Source organism: Anabrus simplex, chromosome 1, assembly GCF_040414725.1.
Source record: "Anabrus simplex isolate iqAnaSimp1 chromosome 1, ASM4041472v1, whole genome shotgun sequence".
Classification (NCBI taxonomy): domain Eukaryota; kingdom Metazoa; phylum Arthropoda; class Insecta; order Orthoptera; family Tettigoniidae; genus Anabrus; species Anabrus simplex.
The window spans coordinates 641,278,486-641,297,656 of record NC_090265.1 but is presented as its reverse complement, the minus strand read 5'-3'; the positions used below and the strand labels follow the sequence as shown (position 1 = coordinate 641,297,656).

General features: G+C 38.9%; 2 protein-coding genes across 2 annotated transcripts in view; one reads left to right on the top strand and one right to left on the bottom strand.

Moving 5' to 3' along the window:
- Window positions 1-1,167, bottom strand: part of LOC136857248 (peptide methionine sulfoxide reductase MsrB) — a 43,875-nt gene extending 42,708 nt beyond the window's left edge. The window contains exon 1 of the mRNA XM_067135740.2: window positions 857-1,167. Coding sequence (XP_066991841.2) covers window positions 857-980 — 124 coding nt within the window. The 5' untranslated portion in view covers window positions 981-1,167. The remainder of the gene's footprint in view (window positions 1-856) is intronic.
- A 4,328-nt stretch (window positions 1,168-5,495) lies between these two features.
- The window catches only part of LOC136871606 (ankyrin repeat and SOCS box protein 12), a 73,338-nt gene continuing 59,662 nt past the window's right edge, over window positions 5,496-19,171 (top strand). Inside the window, exon 1 of the mRNA XM_067145062.2 lies at window positions 5,496-5,676. The gene's annotated coding sequence lies outside the window, so the exon portion shown is untranslated. The remainder of the gene's footprint in view (window positions 5,677-19,171) is intronic.

Here is a 19,171-nt window from a genome sequence, read left to right as displayed (position 1 = left end):
ACCATCTGTGCAATGTGTGTGCATGGTATGTAACAGACGGTGTGAAATATATTTTTAGTTAATGCTCTAAGAGAACAAACGCTTTATAGAACAACAGTAAAGCCGGAGTGGTACTTAAGTTGACCCTTTGGGAGTGAAAAAGCATATTTTAAAAAATGGTGTGAAATTATATCTGAAGTAGCATACAGGAGAGATGCAGAAGAGAGATCCTTCCTTTATGCTAGCCAGGGACCCATCAACCTGCGCATACTACCACTACTAAATTGTACTCATTCCTCCCCTGAAGGTGGAGGCAGACCTCTTACACGGTGATACCGTCTCTCAGACCAGGAGATTTGTGGTCGTGATGGCGATGTGTTCAGAAGGTGAGGGGGTTGGCAACTGTACCCTATACTAGGAACTGTCACGCCATCTGCCTTAGTGCAGGAGAATGGAAAAACACGGAAAACCCTCTCCGTCTCCCGAATGCACAGTAAAGCCGTGGCCATCCGTCCTCTGCCCAGTCACCGGCCCATAGAAGCATTCTTACTCATATAGAGGAGTAAAAACGGAGACTGAAAATGTGAGGTATGCAACAATTTTCTGTGTTACTATTGGCCGGCTTCGGTTAGAAGTCATGAAGGCAAGTTTACTATAGTCTCCGTTAGAGCTCGCATCATGTGTGCCCACAAAGCTGCCAACTTCACTGAAAATACGAAAACCGCAATTTCAAATTATGAAGTTCGCCCGTAACCTTATTTCTGTCGCTGGGTCACTTTCACATTTTAGCAGATCTATGGATCCCTAACCTATTTTTCGCGAAGGGTCAACGGTAGTCCTAATCAAATATGACATACCATTATCATATTGTACTTACCAGAATTGTCTTTATTATGCAACTGCACTGATAATGTCACATTTCTCAATGAAATTACAGAGTATCTTGAAAGAGATAAACATCGTCTTAATCCCACACAAATGCTTCTACTGTATGGCAGCATTTTTTTTTTTTTTTAAAGTACCGGTAGTCCGAGGAAAGAGAGAAGACCAAGAATAGACAACGAATAGCAGCACGGGCCGACACAATCCAGCTGCCCGCAGTACTGTAGTTCTTCGGGTTAAACAGCTGATCGGAAGCTCGTCCCGCCCACAGTCATGAAACGAAGGCAACAGCGAGGAGAGCACAACCTGGCACAACCAAAAAATAAACATGAAGCCAAATAGTTTCGCAATTCATACCAAGAAATAGGCCTAGGAACCGTCACGTACCACTTCTTATCACACTTTGCTATAGGCTATTAATTTTATTGTTTTCTTCTTGTCAATTTCCATAGATATTTAAACGCAACAGTAATATTATCATAACAAAAATATAACAGATTCAGGTTCTTTTGCGAATTGCAAATAATTTTAATTTACCTTTATCTGAGAGATGAAATCTTCATACCGCATTGTAGATTTCTTGACGTAGGGTACCGGTACCGCATATGTTTTGTTTACGAGTGGAAACTATGGATGGACTTAGTAGACATTTTTGGTTAACGGTTGCAACTGGAAAAGTTACCGACAAATATTCGTTAACTATAACGGTTAAAAATAACTACTAGTACAAGGGCTGATCGGTGCCAAAGGATGGTGGTCTCCTGGTATTCGAAAGTAAAAGGACAGGAGACTATCACGAGAAGATAAACGGGATATGTCTCGGCCTCGAGATTGTTTCTGGAGAAATTCTTCCCAAATTAGAAACCTGGAGTGTTATTATCATGGGCAATGAGGGAAGGAAGGAAGTTATTTAATTCCTACTCCTCAGCGGAGGAGTACCGGTAGGTGCGCCATCAGTTATGCGTGTAGCTCCACTGATAAACATTTAACACCAACATGTTAAATTTAACATGTTACAATTGACATGTATATTGTGACTGTGTGTTCCAATTGACTTTGCATGTTAACTCAGAATGTTGAGGTTAACACTTTTAACATGTTGGCGTGTTTTCCGCTCCAAGTGGAAAACATGTCAAGTCAATTCGTTGTTTGGAGATATCGGCACAGCTTCGGCAACTTCCGTGCTGTTTCCATGCCAACAGATAGCCCAAACGACGCAAACGACGTGCTTCTCGTGAAGTAGGATTATAGTTAAAACACTTCTCAACACTCATCCTCTTTGTTATCAGCTACAAATACAGTACGGGCACGCACGCTAGCGTGTGTCGTTCTCTCTGCTCTATTCTAAAATATATAGTCAGAAATGGAGTGAAGCAAGGAGATTTTATTTATTTTTTATTTTATTTTAAAATGCTATTTGTTCGGAGCGCCGACCTAGAAAGATCTTTTGCCCCTACTTGCACCATATGTGAGGAACATGCGAGTATTTTGTAAATGGCGGAAGTGTAAAGTGTTGAATGCGAGGAAAGGAAAGTTAAGAACGACACAAACACCCAGTCCCCAGGCCAAGGATATTAATCAATTACAATTAAAAATCCCTGATCCGGCCGGGACTCGAACCTGGGGCAGTCGGGTGACAGGGGGACTCGTTTCCCCTAGACCGCGGGGCCGGACTAGAAGCAAGAAGATTACTCTAGACTTAATTAATGATATCATTGAAAGGCATTGCTTGTGGGATGTCTCACCAAACGAATACAGAGATAAAGCGAAGAAAGCCGACAGTTTCCAGGAACTCGAAATTATCTATAATTATTCCCGCGAGTGCATCGAAAAACAACTAGTGTCCCTCCGCTCCCAGTACAATCGAGAATTGCAAAAAAAACAGAAAAGTGGGGGGGGGGGGGCGAGGTGACAAAGTTTATACTTCAAAGTGGTTTGCTTTTGAAGCAATGAGCAAGAAGAGGGGAGGAAATGTGCCTAATAAAACTGCATTTCTAAATCATAACAAGAAGTAACAGTGGCAATAACAAAGGCCAAATCCTCTTCATCTGAGTCCATTCTCCTTGTTTGAAAATACTAGACACCACCTAAATGGATTACCGCAAATTAATATGATGAACTACCTATATATCAACAAAGAAAGTCAAGTTTAACATGTTTATTAAGTGTGGACACAACGTTAAATGAAACAGTATTCAACATTTAACATGTTGATGGTGTCACCAGTTAACATTTAACATGTTGTTGTTAAGTGTTAATCAGTGGAGACCGGCCTTTAGGTCGTGTACTATTATTATATTGTTGTATTTTAGACATGTTAGGGAAAGTACGGTATGCCTAGTAGGCTACATACTCTGGGTAGGAACGAGAAAGGAAAACTGGCGCAGCAGCTCACCAAACCCAAGACATCCCCCCTAGGCGCGCGAGCACCTCAAATCGATGGGCAATGCGTCGCACTTACTTTGCAAGTTTTCATTCCCCACCCTGATGGGGTGGGGCGGGCCACCTAGAGGGTGTCGCCCTCTCTCTGGCCAGGAGAGATGACGGGGTTGAGAAGGAGTGAAAAAAGAGGGAGATGGGGAAAAGGTGGTTTGAATAAGTAAAGGAGATGGGATAAAGGAAGTGTAGGTTATCTAGCGCTTTATTGACAGATTTACATTTGTTGTGCTTTATTGACAAAGATACATACATATATACAGAGCTTTATAGATGTTTATGAGAGTTACATGAGCGAGTTTACAACCAGGTTGCGTATGGTGGTGTGATGAAGTGACGGGTTTCGTGAGGTGGAGGGAGGATGTAAAGTGCTAGGATGTGATACAGGGAGGAGAAATTTACCAGGGAGGTGAGTAGGAGTCTTAAGAGGTTAGATGGAGGAGGGGGTAGTGGGAAGATTGCAGGTGGGGGTGGTGGATAGTTGCTGGGTGAAGATGGTGGAAAGCGGAAGTGTGGACTGGGAGGTTGCTGAGGGGGTGCAGGCCGGGGGCGTGTGCGGTGACGGGGTGATTTATGTTGGTTAGGAGTTGGGGGCGGAGAGCGGGACGGTTCTATCCTGAGATGTCGGTCGTTGAGGTATATCCCTTGGGTGATGAGGCGCTGGACGTCTTCGGGCGTTGGTAGTTGCAGTCTAGTAACCGTGGTTAATACTGTAGTTAGCAGTGGCGATCTGACGAACCGAAGCCTTGCACACCTCTTTTCCCCGGTCACTGCTCCTATGCGTAGCCTACGAGATTATGTGATATACAGCAGCGAGCCATGGCGGGAGAGTCGAGGGGAGAGGGATGAGAGTCTGGGCTGCAATATCAGTTTCCGATTCCTTGCTGTCAGAAATACGTGCGACGTTTTTTCTCACTGCTTTGAAGTTTTATTTAAATGGAACAACGTGTCAGATGCTTTACATTAAAATGTGATTTAGACTTCTCAGTTGAGGTTTGGGCTTCACTGATAGCCTTGGTAGCCCTCAGTATACGCCACTGCGGTACAGGTTGACTTTGTTTCATGTAGATCGGGATGTACTGAAATCCTACCGGCAAATTTCTCACAAGTAGTCAACATTGCCAACGGAGCCTTTGCGTGCATTATTGACCTTGTTATAGAGGTGAACAATGGCGCGGTATACCATTCCTACTGTTTATTTCAAAAGTATTAAAATTTTTGTTTATATGCAACGATAATCTGTGCTTTACGTCGCACCGACACAGATAGGTCTTATGGTGACGATGGGATAGGAAAGGTTTAGGAATGGGAAGGAAGCGGCCGTGGCCTTAATTAAGGTACGGCCCCAGCATTTGACTGGTATGAAAATGGGAAACCACGGAAAACCAGTTTCAGGGCTGCCGACAGTGGAATTTGAACCCACTATCTCCCGGACGCAAGCTCATAGTTGCGCGCCCCTGACCGCACGGTCAAGTTTTGTACTGGAAAAGATGGTTCTTGAAATCGAATCCAGGAAAGATTGAAAATAATGGTTTTGTGATCTTAATCAAGAGCATTATGAACTATAAAGTCGATGATCATGTTATAACATTTAGAGACCGTAATGTCAATGACATCGGTTCGACGAACTCAAGCTGGATCAAGGATCATTATAAGAGCTGGACATTTACCGGTAGTAGGTTCAGTTGGGGCGTAGACACCGAGATCATTATCTCTCATATGTTGCTGTAGTATTCTTCCCATAGGATTTGTAGTCATGGAGTTCCAATCTGGATGCTTATAATTTCAGTCGCCGCTGTAATAGAAGGTCGTGGAGCGAATAGCTTAATAGAAAATCAACTTTTCATTACAAATCCAGCAAATTGCGTTATATTCATTTACACATTTGCCTCTGCCGCTATTATTGCCACTTTTAATTATTAATGCCAGCGCCATCGTCGCGCATGAGCAAGTGCGCGGGATTTCTAGCGGAACAAGGACATTGACCTCATCATCAAATGAACTTGCTTGTTTTATAAGGAAATAATTAATATTGTGTTGTATATAAGTTTAAGACTAGATCTCAAGTTTCGTGAATAATCGGTTGGCTGCACTGTTATTTAGCATCTCGTCATGACCAAATACGATCGCGATTATTTTTGTTCCTGAGAGAAACCTAAAATACGCCGTAGCCGTACTTGTTTATGCTGTTACCTGTATGAATCGCGAAGGAATCCTCTAGGTGTACCATTAATATATTCCAATAAGAACATAACTGAAGAGTATAAACTTTCGTTCATAACGCACCTATCATTTTCGCGAGCTTGTAAGACAAATAGGAAATCAATCAGCAAAGCACATGCTCTTATAGTCTCTAAAAATATCTAAACCTGCTTGCGGGTAAGTTAATAAACTTAGAGGGTTTTCTCCTTCAATTCATTCTGTTATTATTGTCCTATGAGTACAACTCACTGAATATTTTTCTGTCGGCTACACCTCATTTCAATTTATCACGCATGACGTATCCGCATAGCTCATACAAAAAAAAAAAAAAAAAAAAGAAGAGTTTTATATTTCCAGAATGCGCTGTATTCGGTGCTTGTTTCCGCAGACACACACATGTGGCGTTATAAGCGATAAGCGGTAGTTATAAACCATTTCGGCTGATGGTAAGTCGTGGTAAATGGAAAGGGATTGACATATTGCTGCCGGTCCAAATTTCTAAATTGCCTACCAGGCGTAAAACGCGAGGATCGTGGTTATTATAAATAAAAGATAAAACTGATGAGTGTTAAAGTAGAGGTTTTTCCATTCTGATCATGTATTCTATAGATGAGCAGATACGAATTTATCTCCGCTAGCGAATATCTTTAAGGCAAGAAGAGACTTATCTCAGGTAAGGTTCTTTTCTCCTTAAAATTTCTCTAGATTTGACATGTACATGTAAAGGTACGAAGTTTAGGTCCTGGGACATACAATTCAGGGGAGATTACAAAAAAAAAAAAAAAAAAAAAAAAAAAAAAAAAAAAAAAAAAAAAAAAAAAAAAGTTGGTAAAGGGATGGCATTCCATGAAGTGTTTCACAGTCTAAGTCCAGCTCCTAATAAGAAAAAATAAAGAAAATAAAACACTTCCTTATTTATGCTTTTATCATGATTTAGATCCCTACCCATTAATATTACACTTTGTGGATTTTTATGTGGTATTTTAGAAGGGAGAAATGGTAACTTGCAAAGTAGTCTTCCTACCCCTGTGTTTAAATTCAAAGGGGGATTTGTAGACTATCATCTGCAGTAGTCACTACTGTTCCTCTATCTTCATAATCACAGGCCTATGTCATATAGAGGAGCTTGCTATTAAACTTAGGCACTTGGCTCTCATTTGATAATTAGGATTAACATATTAACATCCTTTCTTCTGTTCTGGGTAATATGCTGGTGTCAAAATTAGGTCCAGTTGGAAGAGAAAAACATTCTTATATGACTCCTTGTGACTGTGCAGTGGCACAAACAGGTTTCCAACTGATTCCAGCTTTGCATTGCCAGCCTCTTTTCTGTTTTGTCTTTTCAATCTGACTTTCCTTGTCGGCTCCTGTTTCTCCTGACTCCAATGACATATTCATGAAGACTAGGTAATCTCATTTTCACACCTTTTGTTGCCTTTTCTTTTCTGTAGTAGATACTTTCACTCTATAAAGGACTCAAACTATTCCTGTTCTACTCATCATCATCATTGTCCCACTCGAGTCCCCCGGGTGTGGTTAACAAGCCTCCTCCGCTCCTTTTTGTCCTTCCTACTTTTCCTGCTCCATTACTTCCACCACATGCAATGCAGCTTCTCTAATGTCCTTCCAAATTTGATCCATCCACCTTCTCGGTCTTCCAACTGGTCTCTTTCCTTTAACTTCTCTTTCCAATTCCCTTCTTGCTACCTGTTCCTTTCTCATTCTTTTTACATGTCAGAACTATCTCAGTCTTGCTTTCTGTATCTTCTGTACTAACGGTTTCATATTTAGCCCTTCTCTGATTTTAATACTTTGAATTCTATGTCTTCTTGTCTTTTTAACCATGTTCATAACAAATTCATTTCTGCTGCTTGGATCTTACTCTCTTGTCTCTTATTAGTTACCAGTGCACAATTGGTTACAATTGGTATGAAATACTGTTTATATAATGTTAATTTCGTTCTCTTGGGTACTTCGTCATCCCATATAAGCTTTCTGACTTGATGATAAAATGTTGTACGGTACCTTCACTTAGTTGATTCAGGGTTGATTTCATTACTTCCATTAATAATGCTACCCAGATATGTAAACTGTTCTACATTCTCTAACCGTTCTCTGTCTATGTTCACTTGGCTTCTCTTTTTCTCTTTTCCACTGTGCATGACTATAGTTTTCTTTTTACTAATTACTATTCCAAACGTCTAGTCTTCTTTGTACTTCCTTTTCTCCCCTTCTCCAAATCACCACATCGTTTGCAAATACCAAAGCATTCACTTCATCACTACTGATACTCTGTTTTACACGTTTTATGATTTCATCCATCAGTATAATAAACAATAATGGCAACAGTGCACTGCCTTGCATGAGACCTTTTTTTGTGTAAAATGTTTCAGAGTCATCACTCCCCACTTGTACACTGCTTTTACTCTCATGATACAACATGATTTTGGTACATTCCTCTTCAGTAGGCACTCCCATATATGTTAAATTCTGTATGATAAGCTTTTTCCAAATCCAAAATACAAAGATGATTTCCTTGTTCTTTTCTAAATGTTTTTCCATTATCGTTCACACTGTAAATATTAAGAACTAGCAAGATACCCGTGCTTCGCTACGGTATTATACTGAAATTTATAATTGAATGCTTATTGTTTTATATATAATCCACCGAAATTCGCGATCTGACTCGTTTTCTAATAGATTACGGCAAGTTTCCTCCCATTTTTCAATCTTTCTTTCCAGCAATCGATTTCGTACTTCCCGGGCTAGGTCCAGGTATTCCACCCAGTCAGTTGGGTCCCTAAATCTTTGCCATCTCTTCCTATAAGAATTTTTATTATGGATCAAATCCTTGAGGAGATCCACCGTGGTGTCCTCTTGGGTGCCTTGGCGGTACTGAACCCGCGGCTGGACTGCATTCTTAGTCATTACCCGTCCAGGACCCGTTTCCAGCGCGGTCTGCACATTTGACGATGGTCCAGAATATTATTATTATTATTATTATTATTATTATTATTATTATTATTATTATTATTATAGATGTTCTGGACCCCATAGCAAGATGCAAGACCGCTACTTGGCGGTAAATTACATCTGCTGCCACTGTCATTGTTAACAATGTGACCAGCACCATTGTCGCGCGTAGCCAAGTGTGCGGGATTTCTGGTGATACGAATGACATATTCCGTGCATTGTTGACCTTATTATAGAGGTGAACAATTGGATGGTCAATCTTATTCCTATCGTTTATTTCAAAGGTGTTTAAATTTTTATTTATATGCCAGGAGAACCTACTGTAATCTAAGAACGTTCTCCGAAGAAAAAGATGGCTCTTGAAAACGAACCCAGGAAAGATAAAAAATGATCGGTTTATGATCAGAATAAGTACATCGAAAATCTACAGCCTATTTCCAGTCATTCAACAGGGTCAGGAATGGAATGAATAAAGCCCCCATCTGGCGGCGGCAATAGGAATTGTGCCGGCTGCCGAAGCCTGTCGCACTCCTCTGGGGCAATGGATAATGAATGACAAATGAAATGAAACGATATTAGACAGTGTTGCTGGAATGAATGACGACAGGGAAAACCGGAGTATCCGGAGAAAACCCAGTCCCGCCTCCGTTTTGTCCAGCACGAATGTCTCATGGAGTGACCGGGATTTGAACCACATAACCCAGCTGTGAGAGGCAGGCGCGCTGCCACCTGAGCAATGGAGGCTCCTTATAAGTACATTATGAACAGTAAAATCAACTATTCTCACCTTTTACACCCCACCGCCGTTAAGTTTATTTACCCCCCCCCCCCCCCAAAAATAACGGAAAGGCATGTTTCTTTATGTTTAAAGGAGATTCCAAACACCAATGTTCACGTCTATTACCTTCAGTTTTGAGATATAAGTATCCCCATAAAAATAATTCACTTTTTTCACTTCCTTTCACACTCCTGCCCCCCCCCCCCCACAATTGAATTTTCCGGCAAAAACCTTGTTTCTTTAATAGTAAAGGATCTTCTAAATACCAATTATCACGACTCTAACTTCCTCAGTTTTTGATTTGTGTGACCTCATGAAAGGAATTCAACTCCTTTTCAATCCCGCCCCCCAAGATGATCCCCCCCCCAAAAAAAACCGCGGTTTTCTTTGTTTCTAAAGGAGATCCAAATACCAATTTTCACGTCTGTAACAACTTTAGTTTTTATTAGATGTAAGTATTCTCATACAATTAAGTCAATTTTTCAATTCTTTCACCCCCCCTCCCCCCGTTGGTTGGATTTTTCGAGAATTCGTGTTTCTTTACTTTAAAGCAGAATCCAAATATCAAATTTCACGTCTGTAACATCCTCATTTTTGAGATATCAGTAGCTTAATTAAAATAATGGCATTCAACCCATTATTCACCCTTTTACACCCCTCCTATTGGGATTTTCCGAAAACAAAAAAATACATGTTTCTTTATTTTTAAAGGAGGTTTTAAATACCAAATTTTACATCTGTAAACTTTTCAAGTTTTAAGATGTAGATACACTCATTATAAAAATTCACCCCCCTTTTCACCCCCCATATATGGATTTTCCAAAAACGAAAAAATACCTTTTTCTTTATTTTTAAAGTAGATCCCAAATACCAATTTTCAGGTCTGTAATATCTTCAGGTTCTGAAATAAAAGTAGCCACATTAGAGGCATTCAACCTGTTTTTCACCCTTTTCCACCCTTCGTATTAGGATTTTCCGAAAACAAAAAAAATATGTATTAATTTATTTTTAAAGGACATTCTAAATACCAATTTTTACATCTATAAACTCATATTAAAAAATAACCCCCCTTTTACCCCTGCCATTAATTGGATTTTCTAAAAACAAAAAAATACGTGTTTATTTTTAAAGGAGATCCCAAACACCAATTTTTAGGTCTGTAATATCTTCAATTTCTAAGAGATATGTATTCTCTTTAAAGGCATTCAACACCCTTTTCACCCCTTTTCACCCCTCCTATTGGGATTTTCAGAAAACAAAAAAATAGGTGTTCCTTTATTTTTAATGATGATTCTAAATACCAATTTTTACATCTCTAAACTTTAAAACTTTTGAGATATAGATGCACTCATTTTAAAAATTCACCCCCCTTTTCACCCTCGCATTAATTGGATTTTCCAAAAACAAAAAAATATGTGTTTCTTTATTTTTGAAAGCGATCAAAAGTACCAATTTTGAGGTCTGTAATATCTTCAGTTTCTGAGATATAAGTACCGGTATCCTGATTAAAGGCATTCAACCCCTTTTTCACCCTTTTTCACCCTTTTTCACCCCTCCTATTGGGATTGTCTGAAAACAAAAAAAATACGTGTTTGTTTATTTTTAAAGAAGATTCTAAATACCAATTTTCACATCTGTAAACTTTTAAAGTTTTTAGATATAGACACACTCATTTTAAAACTTCACCCCCCTTTTCACCCCCTTAGGGACGGAATATCCAAAAATCCTCTCTTAGCGAGCACCTACATCGTAATATGAATATATCCCCAAAATTTCATTTCTTTATGTCCAGTAGTTTTGGTTCGGCGATGATGAATCAGTCAGTCAGTCAGTCAGTCAGTCAGGACAAGCTATTTTATATATATAGATATTGTTGATCTACTTGGTCTAAAGCCATATTGTTCTTCCTCTAACTGTGTTTCTGTTATATCCCTCAGTCCTTTGTCTATAACTTTCTCCATTATTTTTAGCCTGTGTGATAATGGGGTTATATCTCTATAAATTTCACATTCTACTTATGATTAGAATTAAGAGGAGTTGATAATTCCCTTGCTTTTCCCCGTAAAGGAACAATCAGCACACTAATTTTAAACTCAGTAACTGCATCGAGGGCATGGATAGTCTTAACTCTTTCCTTTTGTCATATCTTATACTAACTGATGTATCCGTGCTTTGCTATGGAGTTCTACATTGTACACAGAATTCTAGGTTAGTTAGTGTACACATTGTGAGTAAGATTGTATTAAATTGCATAGCTCTTAATGTTACCCTAGAAACGCGATGGGGAAATCACCAAACATCTTTTGTTATGTGAAGATTGGGTTAGGGAATTTTCACTGTAATGGTAGGCCCTCTTGCCTACCATCAGTCACAATCATGTTGGGGAGTTTTCATTATAATGGCAGACACTCACTTTCCACCTGCTTTTTTTTTACATCCTCAGAAAGACTGTCTTAGTGGTGAAATCAACATAGGTAATTACAATGTCGCCAGTAGGAATGTCGCGATTAAAAGCAATGCTATCATATGAAATACTCAATCAAATGAAAAACCACATATTTTCTCATTTTAACGAACATTACTACGCTGCCAATTTAACAGTCCAAAGTCCCAGAGCTGGAATGACCAGGCCCGCAGACAGTTGTGACCCATGAACACTGTAATTTCGGGGGGGGGGGGGGGGGGGGCAAATAGTGTAGTGTTCCAGAGCATAAACTGTGCCGTTTTACTCATCTGTTTAATAGAAATACCCAATAAGTGGGAAAATCTCAATTCACTACACTGGCGGGGGGGGGGGAACTATTGGACTTGGAGGAAATGTTTTCCTCTAAGCCAGAGGAGAATCCCCTTTTCGCTGCTAATTTGGAATAAAATAAATGTAGAATTTAATAAAAGTGAAGAGCAAGAAGTTTTTCTTAAGAAACGGCTCTTTTTCAGGATTGAACTTTGAGTTATTTAGTGTATTGTGGTGCTATAATTTTGAATAGGCCAAAATTGTAATTCTAGACCAGGTCGTAAGTGAGCCTCTGCCATTATACCGTTAAGTGCGCACAATGATCATTCCAATCAGCACGTCAGAGTAGGGATCGAATAGCTGGAATACTAAGATGAACCAGTGTGGTACGTACCAGAGTATCAGAAAGTGTATGAACCAGAGAAATGGCATGCCAAAGAAGAAAGTTATCTAACTCCCCAGCTGTTTCCTGTCAGTATTCAGGTAGGCTGTTATACTATGTACACAGCAGTAATCCCATCTATCGGAGATGAGTGGTAGTATAAGAGACAAAGAATATCACAACAAACAATGGTAGATGTAATGTTAATGTTGTTCAATTTTATGAGCTTTCAACATTGTAGGCCATCACATTTGGTTTTCTTCTGACTCTGAAATACCACTCTTATCATAGTTGGTACGGTAAAACTGAATAAAACATAAATAATCGGAAATTGTATTCTCTATAACTTTTGTTATGTAGTACTTTTCTATAGGACCAATGACATAGGTATTTAAAAATTAAATTTTAGGTGCCTTCTCCTACACTATCATTTCATCCAGGGTGAATAAAATTATTTATAGCTTAGAGTGTAGTTATTATTCCCCGACTCTATGGTACTGATTTTCATTAAATTCTCTTTACCCATTTTCTCGTGGCTTGGCGTTGATATGGACTTAGCAAGAAAAATACAAATTCTTGAATGTCTCTATTATCATAGCTGGTACAGTAAAAATGTATAAGGTATAAATGTTCAGAAATGTATTTCTATATAACTTTAGTATTTATCAATAGGACCACTAATAACATAAATATCTGGGAATTAAATTTTAGGCCTTCCCCTAAACTACCATTTCACTCAGCGTGAATAAAATTATTTATAGCCTAGATTGTAGTGGTTCATTCCCCGACTTTACATACCGATTAAATTCTCTTCAGCCGATTTTCATGATGCGCATACGTACGCATTTCCTTGTTACGGTGGACATGACTGATATAGAAATACCATTCTTTTTAAATTCTGAGCAATGTACAGACAAAACTCTTATTTTTTGTATTATACAGATACTTCAGTTGCTGTGTCGAGTAGTTGCCAAGTGATCTATTAACTAAATTAGAAATGCATAAGCTAGTTAATTGTTCCAAATTAACCTCACTCAAATTTTAGTTGTAAATAGATTTGGGCTGTCTTAATTTTAGTTCAGTCTCTTACCAGATTTGCTAACATCTAGTCTTCCTGTTAGAGTATTGTGAAATTATTGTCTGCAGCATTATTGATCTGTTGTTTATAGAGACACTATCTGATTGTACAATGTCATTCAAATTCTTAGTGAAATAATCCAACTTTATTCTGTATTTAATGGTAGCCTGATTGTACAATGTCATTCAAATTCTTAGTGAAATAATCCAACTTTACTTCTGTATTTAATGGTAGCCTGATAGTCCAATGTCATTCAAATTCTTAGTGAAATAATCCAACTTTACTTCTGTATTTAATGGTAGCCTAAATGAATTGCCCGATTATAGTGCTTCCAACAGCTTTAGTGTCGGAAAAAGAAATGAAGTTAGGTAATTCAATTGTACAGTAATTATCACAGCATCATAATGAATGCGAGTATTGAAAAGTACAGATTTAGTTAACCATTATATGTGTGGTTTTCAGTAGGCCTATTAAAGGTAAAATATAAAGGTACAATATTATTTGGTAGAATAAGTTGTGGATACCGTAACTTACTTATCACTATCAGTACCTTAAATGAAAATATTGTAGTATATCATGTTACCAACTTGATTGAATGGTTAACATACTGGTCTTCGGTTCAGAGGGTCCTGGACTCGATTCCCAGCCTGGCCGGGAATTTTAACTGCGTCTGGTTAGTTCCTCTGGCTCAGTGTTTGTGTTCGTTCTTAGTACACATCTTCATAAACATACAACACGTCAAACTACGTACCACCACAGAAACAAGCAGGAACACTGAGTTGGTGTCAGGAAAGGCATCCGATCGTAAAACTGGGCTTAACTCATACAGAGGACCAACTTCAGGTAATTGGGGAAAAGATCAGGAAGAACAAGAATGTGTTACCAATGGCGAATAATACTGGTACACTGTTTATGATGTCATCTTGTAGTTTGACACTTTGTCCACATAGACCTATGTCTGTGTATTCTAGAATATACACTTGTTGTTTGAGCCATCAGTCCAAAGACTTGTTTTGATGCAGCACTCCATGCCAGCCTATCCTGTGGTAACCTTTTCATTTCTATAATTACTGCATCCTACACATCCTCTAATCTGCTTGTCATATTCATACCTTGGTCTACCCCTACCATTCTTACTGCCTACACTTCCCTCATAAACCAACTGAACAAGTCCTGGGTATCGTAAGGTGTGTCCTATCATTCTATCTCTTCTTCTTGTCAAATGTAGCCAAATTGATTTCCTCTCACCATTTCGATTCATTATATCTTCATTCGTGATTCGATCTATCCATCTCACTTTCAGCATTCTTCTGTAACACCACATTACAAACGTTTCTATTCTCTTTCTTTCTGAGCTAGTTATCATCCATGTTTCACTTCCATACAATGCCATGCTCCATATGAAAGTCTTCAAAAACTTTCTTCTTATTCCTATATCAGTGTTCAAAGTGAGAACATTTCTTTTCTTAAGAAAGCTCCTCCTTGCTTGTGCTAGTCTGCATTTTATGTCCTCCTTACTTCTGCCATTGTTAGTTATTTTACTACCCAAGTAACAAAATTCATCTACTTCCTTTAAGACTTCATCTATTATAATCTAATATTACCTGCATTATCTGACTTTGTTTGACTGCACTCCATTACGTTTGTTTTGGACTTGTTTATTTTCATCTTGTACTCCTTACCCGAGACTCCGTCCATACCATTCAGCAATTTCTCCAGATCCTCTGTAGTCTCAGATAAAATAACAATATAATTGGAAAGTCTCAGGGTTTGGATTTCCTCTCCTTGGATTGTGATTCCCTTTACGAATTCTTCTTTGATTTACTTTACTGTCTGTTCTATATAAACTTTTTTTTGGTTGGGGGGGGGGGGGGGAACTAAAGCCTTGCCTTACTCCTTTCTGGATTGCTGCTTCTTTTTCAAAGCCCTTGATTTTGTTCACTGCAGACTGATTTTTATACAGATTGTAGATCATTTTTCGTTCTCGATATCTGATCCCAATCATCTTCAGAATCTCAAATAGCCTAGTCCAATCAACATTTTCAAATGCCTTTTCTAGATCTGCGAACACCAAGTATGTGGGCTTGTCCTTCGTAATACGATCCACTAAGATCAGATGTAAAGTCAGGATTGCTTCACTTGCTCCTACATTTCTTCTGAAGCCAAATTGATCTTTTCTGAACTCTGTTTCAACTTGTCTTTCCATTCTTCTGTAAATAAATATGTGTTATAATTTTGCAGGCATGAATTACTAAACAAATGGTATGGTAGTTTTCACACTTGTCAGCACCGGTTTTGTTGGGAATAGGTATAACATTCTGCTGAAAATCAGATGGCACTTCTCCTGTCTCATACATCTTACACACTAAATAGAATAACTTTGCCGTAATGGTTCTTCTTAATGCAGTCAGTAATTCAGAGGGAATGTCATCAATTCCAGGTGCCTTGTTCCTATTTAGGTCTCTCAAACCTCTGTCGAATTCTGACCTCAAAAGTGGGTCTCCCATTTCATTACCATCGACAGCCTCTTCTTGTTCCAGAACCATATTATTTATGTCTTTACCTTGATACAACTGTTGGATATGTTCCTGCCATCTTTTTGCCTTGTCGTTTTTCTCTAGAAGTGGTTTTCCATCTGAGCTCTTAATATTCATACACCTAGATTTCCTTTCTTCAAATGTTTCCTTGATTTTACTGTAGGCAGCATCTACCTTTCCTAGGGCCATACAACCTTCAACATCCTTGCACCTCTTCAGCCATTCTTCCTTAGCTGTTCTGCACTTTCTATCCATTTCATTCTTTAATCGCCTGTATTCTCTTCTGCCCTCTTCATTTTTTTCATTCTAGTATTTTCTTTATTCATTAGTCAGTAGTATCTCCTGAGTTTCCATTCATTCTTAGTTGCTCTTTCCTTCCTTCCTAACATTTCTTCAGCAGTTTTACTGATCTCATTCGTCACAACTGTTCATTCTTCCTCTATTGTGTTTTCTTCAGACTTTTCATTTAGTCCTTGTGCAATGTGTTCTTTGCAAAAAATCTCTCCCACTCTTTTCTTTCCATCTGTCTAGATCCCATCTCCTTGCATTCCTTCCTTTCTTCAATTTCTTCAACTTCAGATGGCATTTCATGACTAACAAGTTGTGGTCAGAGTCCACGTCTGGTGCTGGTAAATTTTTGCAATCCACACCTGGTTTCTGAATCTCTGCCTAATCATAATGAAGTGTATTTGATACCTTCCTGTATTTCCAGGTCTCATGCATTGTTTGTGGTGTTTGAACCAAGTATTAGGCCGGGCGCACATTGGGACACAGGCGAAGCAGCTAAAGCAGCACAGAGCAGATTTTTGTAATCCACACAAATCATTGCACCACTGCAAGTTGACAGACAGGGCAGGTCAGAGCAGAGCAGACCGGTTCAGCACCTACTTCAGACTACCATGTGCAGTCTTCAAAACACAGTTTCCTGCGCACGTGTCACATAGTTAGCTGAGTAGTTGAGACATGGAGGAAAACATTATCGAAGCCATGCGGTTGTACCCTGTTTTATACGATGTGAATCATGTGGACTATCTGGAGACTAAATTAAAACTAGATATTTGGAGTGAAATTGCCAAGGACAATGAATGTTAACAATGGTAAATACTATCAAAACAATTTATTCACAAATTACTTTTTATAAAATACTTTAGGAAAAGGACATACTGTATAATCCCGAATACCACCCGCACTTTTTTCCTCAAAATATTGGTTCTACATCTTGGGTGCGAGTCGTATTCAAGCCGTTCATTCTCGTAAATATTTACTACATTTACATGGAGTATTGAAATAGATTTTAATATGGTTATCGTACTCAGTATACCACATGTAAACGAGCATTCAGGTCTTATTGATTTTTAGTTGCGCTCTAGAAAACAAGATCGATTTTTTTCTGAATACGGTTACTGTGGCATGTAAACACGAAATGTAAGGTAATGAAATACAGTAAATCAAAGAATATGGGTAAATATTAAAGCTGCTGCTGCGGATGCTCGATCGTCATTTGTTTCACAAGTGTTGCTGGCATGCTGGGTGTGCGAATAGCTGATCTCATGGGATATCGTACTTTGCGAGAGTCGAGACGGTTGGTCACGGAAGTCTACCTCGCTCACATTTGAGTTCCGTATCTGTCGCGTGAAAGTGCTGTCTCGATAGTAAGCGATGGATTCAAACTGACATCTGCGGTCATTTACTGTACGTGAGAAACTTAAAGTTGTAAGCGAAGCTGAAATATACACAAATCGTGCAGTTGGCAGAAAGTGTGATATTGATGAATTGTGTATTCATGATTGGCGGAAGAAGAAGGAAAAACTTCTAAAAAGTAACGGCGATCGCAGAGCGTTCCGCGGGCGGAGTGCAGTGTTTCCGGAAATTGAAGAACAACTCCACAAATTTGTGTTAGAAAAACGTGGGTTAGGATATCGTGGTTCTAGTGAAATGTGTCAATTGAAAGCACTAGAGATCACAAAAGAACTCAAAACACAGGGTTTTACTGCAAGCCGCGGATGGATCCGAAACTTTTATCGGAGAAAGGGATGGTGCATTCGGAGACATACGTCTATTTTACAACGTCTCCCTGGGGCATATGAAGACAAAATAATGGCCTTTCAGCATCACATTATTTATTTGAGGAAGCAAAATTCTCATTTGCTGTCGCAAGTTGGGAATGCTGACCAGACACCTGTCTATTTTGAAATGCCGTTGGAAAATACAGTGGATACGAAGGGTTCTAAAAGTGTAACCATCAGAACAGGTGGTAACGAAAAGCACCAGGCAAGTATATGCAACGAAAAGCAACGATGCATGGTAATGTTGTGTGTATTAGCGGATGGAACCAAACTCCCTCCATATGTGATTCTGAAAAGGAAAACACTTCCGAAAGGAAACTTGCCGTCCGGTGTTATTGAAAGAACACATAAGTCTGGCTGGATGGACAGTACATTAGTTGGGGACTGGGTGAAGTGCGTTTGTCAACGTCGCCCGGAAGCTTTGTTACAAAAACGAAACTTGCTTGTGTTGAACAGTTACCGAGAACATACAACTGACGCCATAAAAGATATGATGAGGAAAGGAAAAAACGATTTTGCGATAATTCCCAGAGGACTCACTTCTATTCTACAGCCGTTGGATGTGTGCATGAACCGGCCTTTCAGAACTGCAATGTAACAGTTGTACACCAAATTGATGTCTGATGGTGATCACGCGTCAGTACCAACCGGATGAGTGAAGAGGCCTGAAGTGGGACTAATATGCAGCTGGATCAAGACCACATGGGCACACATTTCCAATGATCTAGTGTCCAAAAGCTTTAAGAAATGTGGAATTTCAAATTCAGTGGACAGTAGTGAGGACGACTATTTATGGAAAGATGCCAGCGACAAAAGTTCCTATGGTGAAACTTCAGATGACGACGGTGAATTGTGAATGATCTGAGTATTGGACCAATTTTATTTATGATTTTTGTGATGATTTTATTAATTGTAAGCTGTTTGAATTTATATTTGTGGCATATTTGAAGAAAATTAAATAGGTATGTAAGTTACTTAATTTTTGATTTTTTCCATATTTTGCCATCTCAAATTTAGGGTATGGGTCTTATTCGGTGGCGGGTGGTATTCGGGATTATACAGTATATGTGTAGAAAATGAATAATCGTAATACAATGAAACAATAAGTCATCTTCGTAAATACA